Source organism: Podarcis erhardii, assembly GCF_964252035.2.
Source record: "Podarcis erhardii genome assembly, chromosome: 13".
In the NCBI taxonomy this organism is placed as follows: domain Eukaryota; kingdom Metazoa; phylum Chordata; class Lepidosauria; order Squamata; family Lacertidae; genus Podarcis; species Podarcis erhardii.
This window is the reverse complement of record NC_138502.1, coordinates 11,480,384-11,494,273: the sequence shown is the minus strand read 5'-3', so window position 1 is coordinate 11,494,273 and position 13,890 is coordinate 11,480,384. Positions and strand designations below refer to the sequence as shown.

The following is a 13,890-nucleotide window of genomic DNA, read 5'->3' as shown; positions in this document are numbered from 1 at the left end:
TATTATGTGGTGAATCCTGTCAGTCAGACATGCCCTTTGCCACCCACCAGGGGTTGCATGCCCTTTCTCATTTATACAAAAGACACACATGCAGATGGGCTCAAAATTGAGGTCATCTCTCATTCCTGTTTGTTAAACATTTGTTCTTTTGACCAGAGAGGGGCATTTTCCCTATTATATTCTTTTTTTAAAAAAAATAATAATTCCAAATCTGTCAGGGTTAAACTGAATGGAGGGACACACGATGTCCTAAGCAAAGGATTGCCTAACACTGCGTTAGACATTATTTAATGCAACCATATCAGAATCGCAACTTGGGTCAGATTTCTTCTCTGGAGCATCTGTTGTCTTCACAAAGCACATACCCCAACACACAGCAGAACTGCCATTTCTGTCTTTTCTTTTTCAAGAATTCTTAGACTTCATCTATGAACATTTATTTCACTTTGGAACCAGCTGCTCAATACTATTGCTGTTCTCCTGCACAACTGGACAGTATCTGCAATTTGCCATAACTCCAGAGTGTGTTTAATTTCTTTCCCCCTAAATATTGACATATTCGGTGTGGTGTCGTGAAGGCAAATAATTATTGTACTCGGAAATACTTGTGAATTTTTATCCTATTACCAATTCCCCTGCTTCCCCTGCAACTCAGTTCAGATACCCTTCTCGTTAAGCAGGAAATGCTGCAAATCCAAAAATGGCTGGTGAGGGTGGTGTGCATGGTTCTGCCCCTAATTTCATCCTCGCCCTGAACTGGTGATACACTCTGAACTGGTGCTGTGAATTCAGCCTCATTCTCTATGCAAGCTTAGAGAGATATCGTACATGGGTGTCTTACCTGTGGAATCTTATAGATATCCAAAACTGTTGCCACATAAAAGGAGATTACAGAATCAAGTCCCCCAATGACCCCAACCAGATTATTTTCAACATCACATATATAGTTTGGAACAAATTTCTCCACCCTGGATAAAAGCAGCAGTGTTGCAAAATATGTGCTCCTTGCATTGTTATAGCTGTCATACAAGTGAAAACCCAAGGTGATATTGGGTAAGATTTGAGGGTCTTCATTGATCTCCTTGACTGCAAATGCCAAGGCCACGATGTGCTGGTAAAGCTTAGGCACCACCCTAGAATGAGATTTGCAAACAGTATCAGAAGGAACAGATATGAATTACAATAGTTAATCCTATTGAGTTCAGTGGAGTTAACTCCCTGTCCATTCCACTGCTGAACAGGTCTTATAATCAGCAAGTTCTTCCTCATGTTTACACAGAATCTCCTTTCTTGCAACTTGAATCCATTGGTTCGCGTACTACCCTCTGGAGCAAGAAAAAACAAGCTTGCTCCAAATTCCTGGTGACAGCCCTTGAGATATTTGAAAATGGTTATGCGATATCCCCTCAGTCTCCTATTTCATAGCTAAACATACCAAACCCCCTCAACTTTTCCTCATAATGTTTGGCTTCCAGACCCTTGATCATATGTGTCAACCTCTTCTGCACATGTTGTAGCTTGTCAGTATCCTTCTTAAATTGTGCTGAACACAACTGAACACAATATATCAGGTGTGTTCTGCGCAGCGCAGAAGAGATCTCTTCCATGTTTTTTTTTATTGGGGTACTATGCTTCTGTTGATGTAGACTTTTCACACACAGCACTGGCAAACCAGGTGTTCCCCATCTTATATTTGTACAGCTGGTATTTCCTGCCTAAGTGCAGAACCTGACATTTGTCCCTACTGAAATTCTCTCCTGAATTCTCTCTCCTGCAATGACCCCTTCCTTATTCATGATGCAGAGATGGTGGTTGTAATTTACACAATTCTCTACTTCATATTACAGTGTTACCTCAGGTAACATAAGCTTCAGGAAACATACGCTTCAGGTCACAGACTCCGCTAACCCAGAAATAGTACACTGGCTTAAGAATTTTGCTTCAGGATGAGAACAGTAATCGTGCTCTGGCGGCACGGCGGCAGCAGGAGGCCCCATTACCTAAAGTGCTGCTTCAGGTTAAGAACAGTTTCAGGTTAAGAATGGAACTCCAGAACGAATTAACTACTTAACCCGAGGTACCACTGTATATGCCGTCATTGTGAAACAAACTTTAGCCTAAGATCAGGAAATGAAACAATAAGAGCATTCAGCTCTTGTAAAAAAATTTTTAACTAACATTCCTGCTCAGATAAAGTGTATCAAAATCGGTTGTTCAAAAGGGCTAATAAATATATATACATTTCAATACAATTACTGTATTTTTTGCACCATAACATTCACTTCTTTCCTCCTAGAAAGTAAGGGGAAATGTCTGTGCGTGTTATGGAGGGAATGCCTACGGGTCGTGGGGGGATCTGCTGCAGTCGTGAGCAGAGGATGCATGGTTCCCCTTCCTTCCCTCCTCCGTTTGAAACAGCAAAGCGGGAGAAGAGCCGCTGAGTGGGGAGGAGAGAGGGACAGAGAGCCTGCTTCTTAATGGAGCAAAGCGGGAGAGGAGTGTAAGCAGCTCCTCTCTCCTCCCCACTCAGCTAGCTAAATAGCAGCAAAGTTTTTCAGCTCACTAAGCCGGGGATGAGCGGGGAGGAGGGAGAAAAGCAGAGCCTGCTTGCTTTAAAGGAGCAAAGCAGGAGAGGAGCCTTCTCCCCTTATACCCCTCTTCTTCATTATTAGCAGCATCCTTCTCCACCCACCCCACGCATGCTCCTTGTCCCTTGAGTGCTTTTCCTTCCCTCCCCACTTAAAACGTGGTTACAAAGGATCCTCAGGATTTTTGCATTGGGTTACTCCAAACTCAATGTCAGATCACATGTCTGTGGCAACAGCATGAACCACAAAAATCATACATCCACTGTTTCATTTAGAATATTTTTTTTCTTGTTTTCCTTCTCTAAAAACTATGTGCGTATTATGGTCGGGTGCATGTTATAGAGCGAAAAATACGGTATATTCATTTCCTTGTTGAGAAATGGGAACTTAGAGAGTATTCTCTTAATTCAGAAGACATTCTGACGTATTTTTATATCAGCATATGTCCCACTGAAATCAAAAGTACTTATCCCTAGGTCAATGGGTAGAAGTTTGAAGCCTCAGCCATTATGCTGAGGCTGCAACTCTAGGTTTGATCATTCCCGTACTGTAATAAATGAGTGGCTTAGTTCTTACACAAGCTCTTCAGGCAGCGCTGGTGGGGGTTCCTCAATCAATGTTGCTGCAGAGGAGAGGAAGCCACCATGGTAAACAATACCACCAATGAGGAACTCTCCTGGCTGATGGTACATTTGAAGTGGACGGTGTGGACTTTGAAGCCTGCATTTTCCTATGCGAGCCTGACATGCATTGTAAGAAATCAGTTTCAGCAGCAAGACCACTAAAACCACCATCCATGCAAGGGCAACTGTTTCTTCTACACAGAAACCATGATTTCTCTGGCAATAGTTTAATCAGCTTCTCCAAGATAAAAATTGTCTCATTTGAATGGTAGTTAAGTTTCCTAAGAGGATGCAATCTGGGTGTATCCCAGACACTATTTAAATAATTCTGGTTAAGTTGCTGTATCCTTTGTGTTATGTTGCTAGTTGCCAGTGAAAATACAGAGCGATTTTTTTTGAGGAGCAGCAGATTTAATTATAGCTCTGTTAATAACCAGGGAGGAATGTATGTATTCAGAGCTAGGGAATCCCTGTGGAACTGATGAAGGAAATGTGTTTGTCACATATTCAGGACTGTTATTTTTAATTTCCTTTCATTAGATAATAAGGGGCCAGTGGTGTATTGGTAAAGTTAGAAGTTCATCACAGAAGACCTTGGAACCAATGGAGATCCCAAAATGTAGTATGGTGTCAGGATGAGCAGACCTGAAATCACACCAGCCATGTGGTGTGACTGCAACCCTACACATAGTAGTTAATTGGGACTAAGCTTCCATGGTTTTTAAATCACCTGTAAAATATTATGCATTTTACAACAATATCTTTAGTAGTCTGAAATGCAACCCGTAGCGTTTAATTCATAGTTTAAAATATTTGTACATATGTGTTCCTTTTTAAACTTTAGTATGAGGGGAAAGAACATCAAATTCAGAGAAGAATGAACTTGGAAGGATGGCTCTGCTATGGTTCATGCCCACAGAGCTTTCTGTGTTCCTTGTTGGTATCAGAGTACTTTGTCAGGGGAAAGTCCAGGGAGAAGAGCTACATGGGATGCTCTATTGGATTTGGGGAACAGTTATGTCAAATGGACTTGTTCATGCTTTAATTCTTTCTTATGATAAGCTGTCTCCTGCTGTTTAACTCTGGCCTCAGCGAAATGATATAACATTTTTTTGGGGGGGTGGGGGGAATGCAGCCCAGTAATCCAAAACTAGAAGTAACCCAAAACTTCCAGCCACAGTGGTAGCTATTTATCTACTTGCACTGGAATGCTTTTGAACTGCTAGGATGGCAGAAGCTGGGACAGAGCAACGGGAGCTATAACCTGAACTGCAGTGATCATTACATATGGAAATGGGATATATCTGTTAGTAAGTGATAAAGTAGTTTTTATACAATCCAAGCATAAGTTGTGGAGCTTTAATTTCATAATTATTTCTCTGCAGTGAAGGAATGGGTTGATACTGTCATATGGAAATAATATGAATTATTGAGTGTACATCATATTTATGTGGTGAACTTCCCTATAACTGGAATCCTTCACCCACATTAAGAAAGGAAGAGACAAAATAGACATTATGACAGTGTCCCTTGAATTCTGTACATTTGTCTTCAGCATTCTATTTTTTAAAAAATAATTTTTATTAGGTTTCTGTCTAACAATAAAAAACACATAATAGCATAACATTTTCCAGTATCCACATTTCATACACTTCCTTGGACTTCCTCACACCTCTTGTTCCTGCTTTCTAAACTCAAAAATTTTAACAGCAAATTATTAGCTTATTTTAGTTTATATAACAAAGTTTTCCAATATTAAGGTCTCAGATTTTAAAATTTAGCCACTCTCTTATTAAAACTTAATTATAAAGTATTGTTAGTCCAGAATTTATCCTTTCTTTCAATTACTTTCAAATTTATATTCCTTATTACTAATTTATTGGAGCCATGTTATTATAGATCTTACATCTTTCTTAGCATTCATACAATTTGCAATGTTTTTGTAGATAATCCTTAAATTTCTTCCAGTTCTCCTCCACCAGTTCTTCTCCCAGGTCTTGGATTCTGCCAGTCATCTCAGCCAATTCCATATAGTCCATCAGTTGCATCTGCCACTCTTCCAGTGTGGGCAAATCTTGAGTTTTCCAGCCTTTAGCGATGAGTATCCTTGATGCTGTTGTAGCATACATAAAAAAGGTTCGATCCTTCTTTTGCACACTCTGGCCGACAATGCCCAAAAGAAAGGCCTCTGGTTTCTTAGGGAAGGTATACTTAAATACCTTTTTCAGCTCATTATATATCATTTCCCAGAAAGCCTTCACTCTGGGGCAAGTCCACCAGAGGTGAAAGAATGTTCCTTCAGCTTCTTTAAACTTCCAACATTTATTGTCAGACACATGATATATCTTTGCAAGCTTGACTGGAGTCATGTACCACCTATATATCATTTTCATAATATTTTCTTTCAAGGCATTACATGCTGTAAACTTCATACCGGTGGTCCATAACTTTTCCCAGTCAGCAAACATAATGTTGTACCCAATGTCCTGTGCCCATTTTATCATAGCTGATTTGACCGTTTCATCCTGTGTATTCCATTTCAACAGCAAGTTATACATTCTTGAAAGTATCTTAGAGCTGGGTTCTAACAGTTCTGTTTCTAATTTTGATTTTTCCACCTGGAATCCTAATTTTGGTCTTCAGCATTCTAACATCCACTTCAAAATCAGGAGACAATGTGACTTTTTGAACATTGAGGAATTATTCAATATATCCCAAAATGAGGCAGGATGATGGTTCTTCTACTCATATGTCTCTTAACTTTGTCAGGATTCCTGGGAGCTGACAGCTTCCTGGTTCCCCAACTCAGAAAATTGCTTTTTCAGAGCATCAGGGGTTAATCCGCTGTTCACTCTTATTTCCATAGTGAATTCAATAGTCAATATCTATGATTGCCTAACATCAATCACCACAAGGAAAATCTAGAAAAAAATCTAGGAAAAATTATGTAAGGCAGCTGCTGAACACATGTTTGCAAATATTCTACTGCACACAAAGAAAAAAGCACACAATCCAGCAAAGGACAGGTTATTATTTATTTACTTTTTCTTCCTTATTAGCTGTTCTCTATTGTTCAGCTCAGGCCTAAGAATGATTATGTAACATTTGGGGGAAAAGATGCAGCCCAGCAACCCAACACCAGAGGCTAAGATGGAGAAGATCTCCACAGCCACCATGTATTTTCCCTTGGTGCTCAGGTAGGAAGGAATAAAGGACAGCCAAACACTGCAGAAGACCAACATGCTAAAAGTGATAAACTTGGCTTCGTTGAAACTGTCTGGTAATTTCCTGGCAAGGAAAGCCATAACAAAACTCACAGTTGCCAGGCAGCTCATATAGATGAGGACACAGTAAAACATGGCCACACTCCCCTCATTACATTCTAGTATGATTTCTTCCATCACAGAGTGCATGTCCACATCTGGGTATGGGGGAGAGGTTGCCAGCCACACAGTACATATGCCTACTTGGACTATGGAGCAGGAAAGGAGAATGGAGTGGCCTAGTCCTTTCCCCACCCATTTCCTCACCCTGGATTCTGGTTTTGTAGCCATGAAGGCCAAAACCACCATGAAGGTTTTTGCCAGAACACAAGAAACAGCAGTTGAGAAGATGATGCCAAAAGCTGTTTGTCGGAGGAGGCACGTCACCTTCTCAGGTCGGCCAATGAAGAGCAAAGCACAAAGGAAGCAGAGCAGGAGAGAGATGAGGAGAGCGTAGGTGAGGTTTCGGTTGTTTGCAATGACAATGGGTGTGTCATGGTGTTTTATAAATGTACCTAGTACCAGAGCTGTGATCAAGGAAAGGGAAAGAGAGAAACAGGCTAAACTGATGCCCAAAGGTTCTTCATAAGACAAGAAGCTGATATCCTTGGGTAGACATCCATCCTGGTTCTTGCTTGGATATTCCTTGTCTGGGCATTTATGACAGTCATTCATATCTGGAATAAAATAAGGGAATGACCTTTAGTTCATATCATGTCAGCTTCCTGAAATGTTGACTATCTGTCTGAGAAGAAAAGAGCTCTGCTCAAATTAAAACATGTTTAATACTGCCTGATGCTCTGTAACATGGTATTGCTGCATTTAATCGGTTCAGAGATATTGGTCTGTAAATTGCAGAGCCAGGGCCATTCCTCCTCACGATTTTGGAACATATCATTACACTAGCCTGGGTGTAGCCTGTGTAAGTCAAAAGGAATGAAAAGCCCCTTCTAGATTTGAACCACATACCATCCAACTACTCTCAATGCATTGTCATTCTCATTTGATTAGCATATTTAGACTATCTGAAGGGCAATGATCACAAAGATGCGGGATCTCACACACAGTAGATCATCTCCTCTTTTGAAAATTAAGTCATCCATCCTTACAGCACCTTTCAATGCTTAGTATTGAGTCTGGATCTATTTAACTATTTATTTCTCTTACCATCCTGGTTTGCAATCTTCCCCTCTGCACAAGGGATGCAATCGTAGCAGCAAGGGGGCTGTCCCTCCTTCACTTTCTTGCTGAATCCTGGAAGACATCTCTCAGTACAGGCAGAAAGAGGTTGACTCTATTCCATAAATGAAACAGCAGAAGGTTCATCAAGAAACTAATGAATTTGGAACCCTTTATGTTCTTGGTCCTTTCTCTATGTCACTAAGCTGACACAGCATTTCAGTAATATGTAATGACTATACAAAGAGCCATTTCGTCTTTTCTTATTATTAATATTAATGTTTGAAATTATGTGATGTTCCCTCTATATTGCTCTAGGATGTGCAGTGCCCCATCTGTTAAGCAAATATTTTTCTGTCCATTAAAGTACACTTTGAAGTTACTCAAGTTTCCCTGTTTATTTTGTTATAATTGTTGCTTTTAAGTATTTTGTCCACTTGGTAGACAGCTCTAGAACTGATTTTGGTGCCCCTAGGTACATCTCTTCTTGGACCCATCAGTTGCTTCCTGGGAAAGTGTTCCAAAACCATGTTGTAGCTTCATGGTCTCTGAGCATGTATACCCTCTTGTGCTGGGGAAATGTACCCAGAGGCTCCATTTGACTGGAAGAAAACCTTCCCTTCTATATCCACGCCCTTTCAAAGAAAAACTGGTATTTGACCTAATGACCCACATTCAGATGATGAATTGTGAGATGCAAAAACCACATTTGCATGGATGCTCTTGTAGTCGGATCTGTGAATGGTTTGGATTAGGGTGAGATAATCTATTTTTTGTTACAGTGGTACCCCGGGTTAAGAACTTAGTCATTCTGGAGGTCCGTTCTTAACCCAAAACTGTTCTTAACCTGAAGCACCACTTTAGCTAATGGGGCCTCCCACTGCTGTCGCGCCGCTGCTGCACGATTTCTGTTCTCATTCTGAAGCAAAGTTCTTAACCTAAGGTACTATTTCTGGGTTAGCAAAGTCTGTAACCTGAAGCGTCTGTAACCCAAGGTACCACTGTATTTCAATTTGAATTAGGATCCCCTAAGGCATATTTACACTGTTAGCCTTGCTTAACTGTATTTTGTAGTAAAAAGGTTCTTCTGTTTTGTAACCTCCTTAATAAAATATTTGCCTTTAATCCATGTGTGTCTTCTAGCTGTAAGATTTTGGCTCTTAATCTGGTACCTCATTGCTTTGGTCATAAACCACTCCTCAACTTGTGGCTCAAAAAACAGTGAGTAGACCTGCAGGTTGATAATGATTGCTTATTCAATACTGAATCTCTTTTGAATTAGCTAACAATGCAACTCTACCTGGTTAAACCAACTGTGCCATGTGATAGCATCTTCATCAAGGAGGAATGATTGGTCTGGAGGAGCTTGTGGATCTATCCTCCCAACTCTCACTCGGTGCAGACTTTGGTTGGCGAATATGATCCAATTCACAATATCCAAGCTAGATGCTGCCTCTCCATTGTGGTTGATGAAGACCACATCTCCTGCTGTATTGTTAAATGAGATGCTTCTCAGAAAGTGATGGAGCTAGATTGAAAGCAGAAAAGAAAGGGGTTTGGAAAAGACTGCAGTCTAATGCAGGGCGGAGAATTTTTTTTTCCTGTTGGAAGAACCTACAGGAAATGGTGGGGTTGATTCAGTCAACTGTCAGTGGATTCAGGTCCAAGCATGGAGAGAGTCAGCCAATTTTCTTTCACACACATGCATCTCTCTCAATCTTCCTTACAATCATTCTTTCTCTGATTGTCCAAAAATTAAAAATGTTTAAGCAGCAATCTCTCCTTCTCTCTCTCTCTCTCTCTCCGTCCTTCCCTCCCTGAGCACCTCAGAAGACACGGCAGTGGTTTGTGACCACCAGCTCTAAGGAAGGATTTGGTTGATATTGGATAGAGGAAGTGCTGAACATCTCTCTCAACCATTACCACTGCTTCCAATCTATGAATGGCATGGGATCTCATTGGGTTGCAAAGCTTCCATCATAACAAATGCTTTCCCCTCAAGCATGGGGCAATAACTGCTCAAAGAAGGACACAACCATCATTTCCCTTCCCTATAGATTCTACAGCCATTTGCAAGCAGAAAAATATATGGGGAAATCATCTAGGATACCATCATATCAGTGCCACCTCCTACTCTGTCTGCAGAATTATAAATTCCATTCTGGGTTCTTCTTCCACGTACACTAGTGCAAATGCTTGAACTCTGAGAGGAAAGAGCAAGCTGATAGGATTTTGGGAACCCAAAAAGTGACAGTAAGTAGCAGGGCTTTGCCAGTTGTGGAAGTTCAGCCTTTACCTGCCAAAATGGTTGATTCGGATTCTTCCCTCTCCCTCCATATGCAATTCCTCTGTGCCTGAGTCTGGATGTGGACATGGCATGTAAAGCATGGGCCATGGCGTAGACAGCACTATGGATGCTATAACTGTGTCCTGTCATGCTCATTTCAAAAAGGGATCCAGGAAGGTTCTCCAGCTTCTCTTCTCCGGTGCAAATATTCCCCTCTGCCTTGTCTGCAGTGATATCTGGGAATACACATTCAAAGGTCTGTTGCCAGAATTCCCTGATAAAACCGTCCTCATATGTGCTGGAAGGGTTTCTGTGCACAACATACTGATGAAATCCTGGTGGGTTTCGGAAGTGAATTTCAAAGGATATAGCACCACTGAATATTCCCGAATCCCAGTACCTTTGAAAGACAAATGAAGCAAACTCAACCTGGGCTGTTGTTATCCATACTTTACTTTTTACATTCTTTGTCTCGTCATCATGTTCTGATATGTATGAAAGCACCATAAAAGTTGCCATGGAGTAAGATTCCCCAGAGGCAACCACTACGTTAGCTTTGCTGATAAAAATTTTCTGACTTATTGTTGCACCCTGTCGTAGCATGTCAGTAATTTCAGAAAGAAAACTAAAATTGGGGATTCTTTCTATGAATTCAAAGCAGACACCACTCTTGGTAAACATTGGGGAAATGGTTTGCACAAATCTTTCTCCATTGTCATTGTCTGTTGCAATGACTCCAATCCACGTCCACCTGAAATGCAAAAGCAAAGAGAGAATTCCCTCATACTGAAGGGATTCTGAGGCTGCCATCTGGTAGAAGGGAAGCCCTGGGCTTTTATCATTCATCACTGGAGCAGATCCATAAATGAGCTAAAAAGTAAATGGAGGAAGAGAAGAGACAAAGTAATATTTGCAGAGTTCTTTCAAACTACAGTGGTACCTCGGGTTACAGACGCTTCAGGTTAGAGATGCTTCAGGTTACAGACTGTGCTAACCCAGAAATAGTACCTCAGGTTAAGAACTTTGCTTCAGGATGAGAACAGAAATTGTGCTTCAGCAGCGGGAGGCCCCATTAGCTAAAGTGGTGCTTCAGGTTAAGAACAGTTTCAGGTTAAGAATGGACCTCCGGAACGAATTAAGTTCTTAACCTGAGGTACCACTGTATTCATATACATTATTATGTGGTGAATCCTGTCAGTCAGACATGCCCTTTGCCACCCACCAGGGGTTGCATGCCCTTTCTAATTTATACAAAAGACACACATGCAGATGGGCTCAAAATTGAGGTCATCTCTCATTCCTGTTTGTTAAACATTTGTTCTGTTGACCAGAGAGGGGCATTTTCCCTATTATATTCTTTTTTAAATAAATAAATAAATAAATCCCAATCTGTCAGGGTTAAACTGAATGGAGGGACACACGATGTCCTAAACAAAGGATTGCCTAACACTGCGTTAGACATTATTTACTGCAACCATATCAGAATTGCAACTTGGGTCAGATGCACATTTCTTCTCTGGAGCGTCTTTTGTCTTCACAAAGCACATACCCCAACACACAGCAGAACTGCCATTTCTGTCTTTTCTTTTTCAAGACTTCTTAGACTTCATCTATGAACATTTATTTCACTTTGGAACCAGCTGCTCAATACTATTGCTGTTCTCCTGCACAACTGGACAGTATCTGCAATTTGCCATAACTCCAGAGTGTGTTTAATTTCTTTCCCCCTAAATATTGACATATTGGGTGTGGTGTCGTGAAGGCAAATAATTATTGTACTCAGAAATACTTGTGAATTTTTATCCTATTACCAATTCCCCTGCTTCCCCTGCAACTCAGTTCAGATACCCTTCTCGTTAAGCAGGAAATGCTGCAAATCCAAAAATGGCTGGTGAGGGTGGTGTGCATGGTTCTGCCCCTAATTTCATCCTCGTCCTGAACTGGTGATACACTCTGAACTGGTTCTGTGAATTCAGCCTCATTCTCTATGCAAGCTTAGAGAGGTATCGTACATGGGTGTCTTACCTGTGGAATCTTATAGATATCCAAAACTGTTGCCACATAAAAGGAGATTACAGAATCAAGTCCCCCAATGACCCCAACCAGATTATTTTCAACATCACATATATAGTTTGGAACAAATTTCTCCACCCTGGATAAAAGCAGCAGTGTCGCAAAATATGTGCTCCTTGCATTGTTATAGCTGTCATACAAGTGAAAACCCAAGGTGATATTGGGTAAGATTTGAGGGTCTTCATTGATCTCCTTGACTGCAAATGCCAAGGCCACGATGTGCTGGTAAAGCTTAGGCACCACCCTAGAATGAGATTTGCAAACAGTATCAGAAGGAACAGATATGAATTACAATAGTTAATCCTATTGAGTTCAGTGGAGTTAACTCCCTGTCCATTCCACTGCTGAACAGGTCTTATAATCAGCAAGTTCTTCCTCATGTTTACACAGAATCTCCTTTCTTGCAACTGGAATCCATTGGTTCGGGTCCTACCCTCTGGAGCAAGAAAAAACAAGCTTGCTCCAAATTCCTGGTGACAGCCCTTGAGATATTTGAAAATGGTTATGCGATATCCCCTCAGTCTCCTATTTCATAGCTAAACATACCAAACCCCCTCAACTTTTCCTCATAATGTTTGGCTTCCAGACCCTTGATCATATGTGTCAACCTCTTCTGCACATGTTGTAGCTTGTCAGTATCCTTCTTAAATTGTGCTGAACACAACTGAACACAATATATCAGGTGTGTTCTGCACAGCGCAGAAGAGATCTCTTCCATGTTTTTTTTTATTGGGGTACTATGCTTCTGTTGATGTAGACTTTTCACACATAGCAGTGGAAAATCAGCTGTTCCCCATCTTATATTTGTACAGCTGGTATTTCCTGCCTAAGTGCAGAACCTGACATTTGTCCCTACTGAAATTCTCTCCTGAATTCTCTCTCCTGCAATGACCCCTTCCTTATTCATGATGCTCTGCATGGTGGTTGTAATTCACACAATTCTCTACTTCATATTACAGTGGTACCTCAGGTAACATAAGCTTCAGGAAACATACGCTTCAGGTCACAGACTCCGCTAACCCAGAAATAGTACATCGGGTTAGGAATTTTGCTTCAGGATGAGAACAGTAATCGTGCTCTGGCGGCACGGCGGCAGCAGGAGGCCCCATTACCTAAAGTGGTGCTTCAGGTTAAGAACAGTTTCAGGTTAAGAATGGAACTCCAGAACAAATTAAGTACTTAACCCGAGGTACCACTGTATATGCCGTCATTGTGAAACAAACTTTAGTCTAAGATCAGGAAATGAAACAATAAGAGCATTAAGCTTCTGTAAAGTTTTTTTTAACTAACACTCCTGCTCAGATAAAGTCTATCAAAATCGGTTGTTCAAAAGGGCTAATAAATATATATACATTTCAATACAATTATATTCATTTCCCTGTTGAGAAATGGGAACTTAGAGAGTATTCTCTTAATTCAGAAGACATTCCGACGTATTTTTACATCAGCATATGTCCCACTGAAATCAAAAGTGCTTATCCCTAGGTCAATGGGTAGAAGTTTGCAGCCTCAGCCATTATGCTGAGGCTGCAACTCTAGGTTTGATCATTCCTGTGCTGTAATGAATGAGTGGCTTAGTTCTTACACAAGCTCTTCAGGCAGCACTGGTGGGGGTTCCTCAGTCAATGTTGCTGCAGAGGAGAGGAAGCCACCATGGAAAACAATGCCACCAATGAGGAACTCTCCTGGCTGATGGTACATTTGAAGTGGATGGTGTGGACTTTGAAGCCTGCATTTTCCTATGTGAGCCTGACATACATTGTAAGAAATTAGTTTCAGCAGCAAGACCACTAAAACCACCATCCATGCAAGGGCAACTGTCTCTTCTACACAGAAACCATGATTTCTCTGGCAATAGTATAATCAGCTTCTCCAAG

General features: G+C 41.0%; 1 protein-coding gene across 1 annotated transcript; it reads right to left on the bottom strand.

Moving 5' to 3' along the window:
• Positions 1–6,192: 6,192 nt before the first annotated feature.
• Positions 6,193–10,804, bottom strand: LOC309326654 (vomeronasal type-2 receptor 26-like). The gene is made up of 4 exons (XM_081835538.1): positions 9,950–10,804; positions 8,954–9,181; positions 7,642–7,768; positions 6,193–7,151 (listed from the first exon to the last, which is right to left on the bottom strand). Exons 1-4 carry the CDS (start codon positions 10,784–10,786, stop codon positions 6,250–6,252), a joined length of 2,094 nt encoding a protein of 697 aa, XP_081691664.1. The 5' UTR covers positions 10,787–10,804; the 3' UTR covers positions 6,193–6,249.
• Between the last annotated feature and the right edge of the window lie 3,086 nt (positions 10,805–13,890).

What these genes read in the sequence shown, in the direction of transcription:
- LOC309326654 (XM_081835538.1), bottom strand. Translation starts at nt 10,786, where the DNA reads ATGAATGATAAAAGCCCAGGGCTTCCCTTCTACCAGATGGCAGCCTCA. An exon ending in GGCACAGTTGGTTTAACCAG is followed by an intron (nt 7,769 to 8,953) that starts GTAGAGTTGCAT and finishes TTTATGGAATAG; the next exon opens with AGTCAACCTCTTTCTGCCTG. An exon ending in GAAGATTGCAAACCAGGATG is followed by an intron (nt 7,152 to 7,641) that starts GTAAGAGAAATA and finishes ATTTTATTCCAG; the next exon opens with ATATGAATGACTGTCATAAA.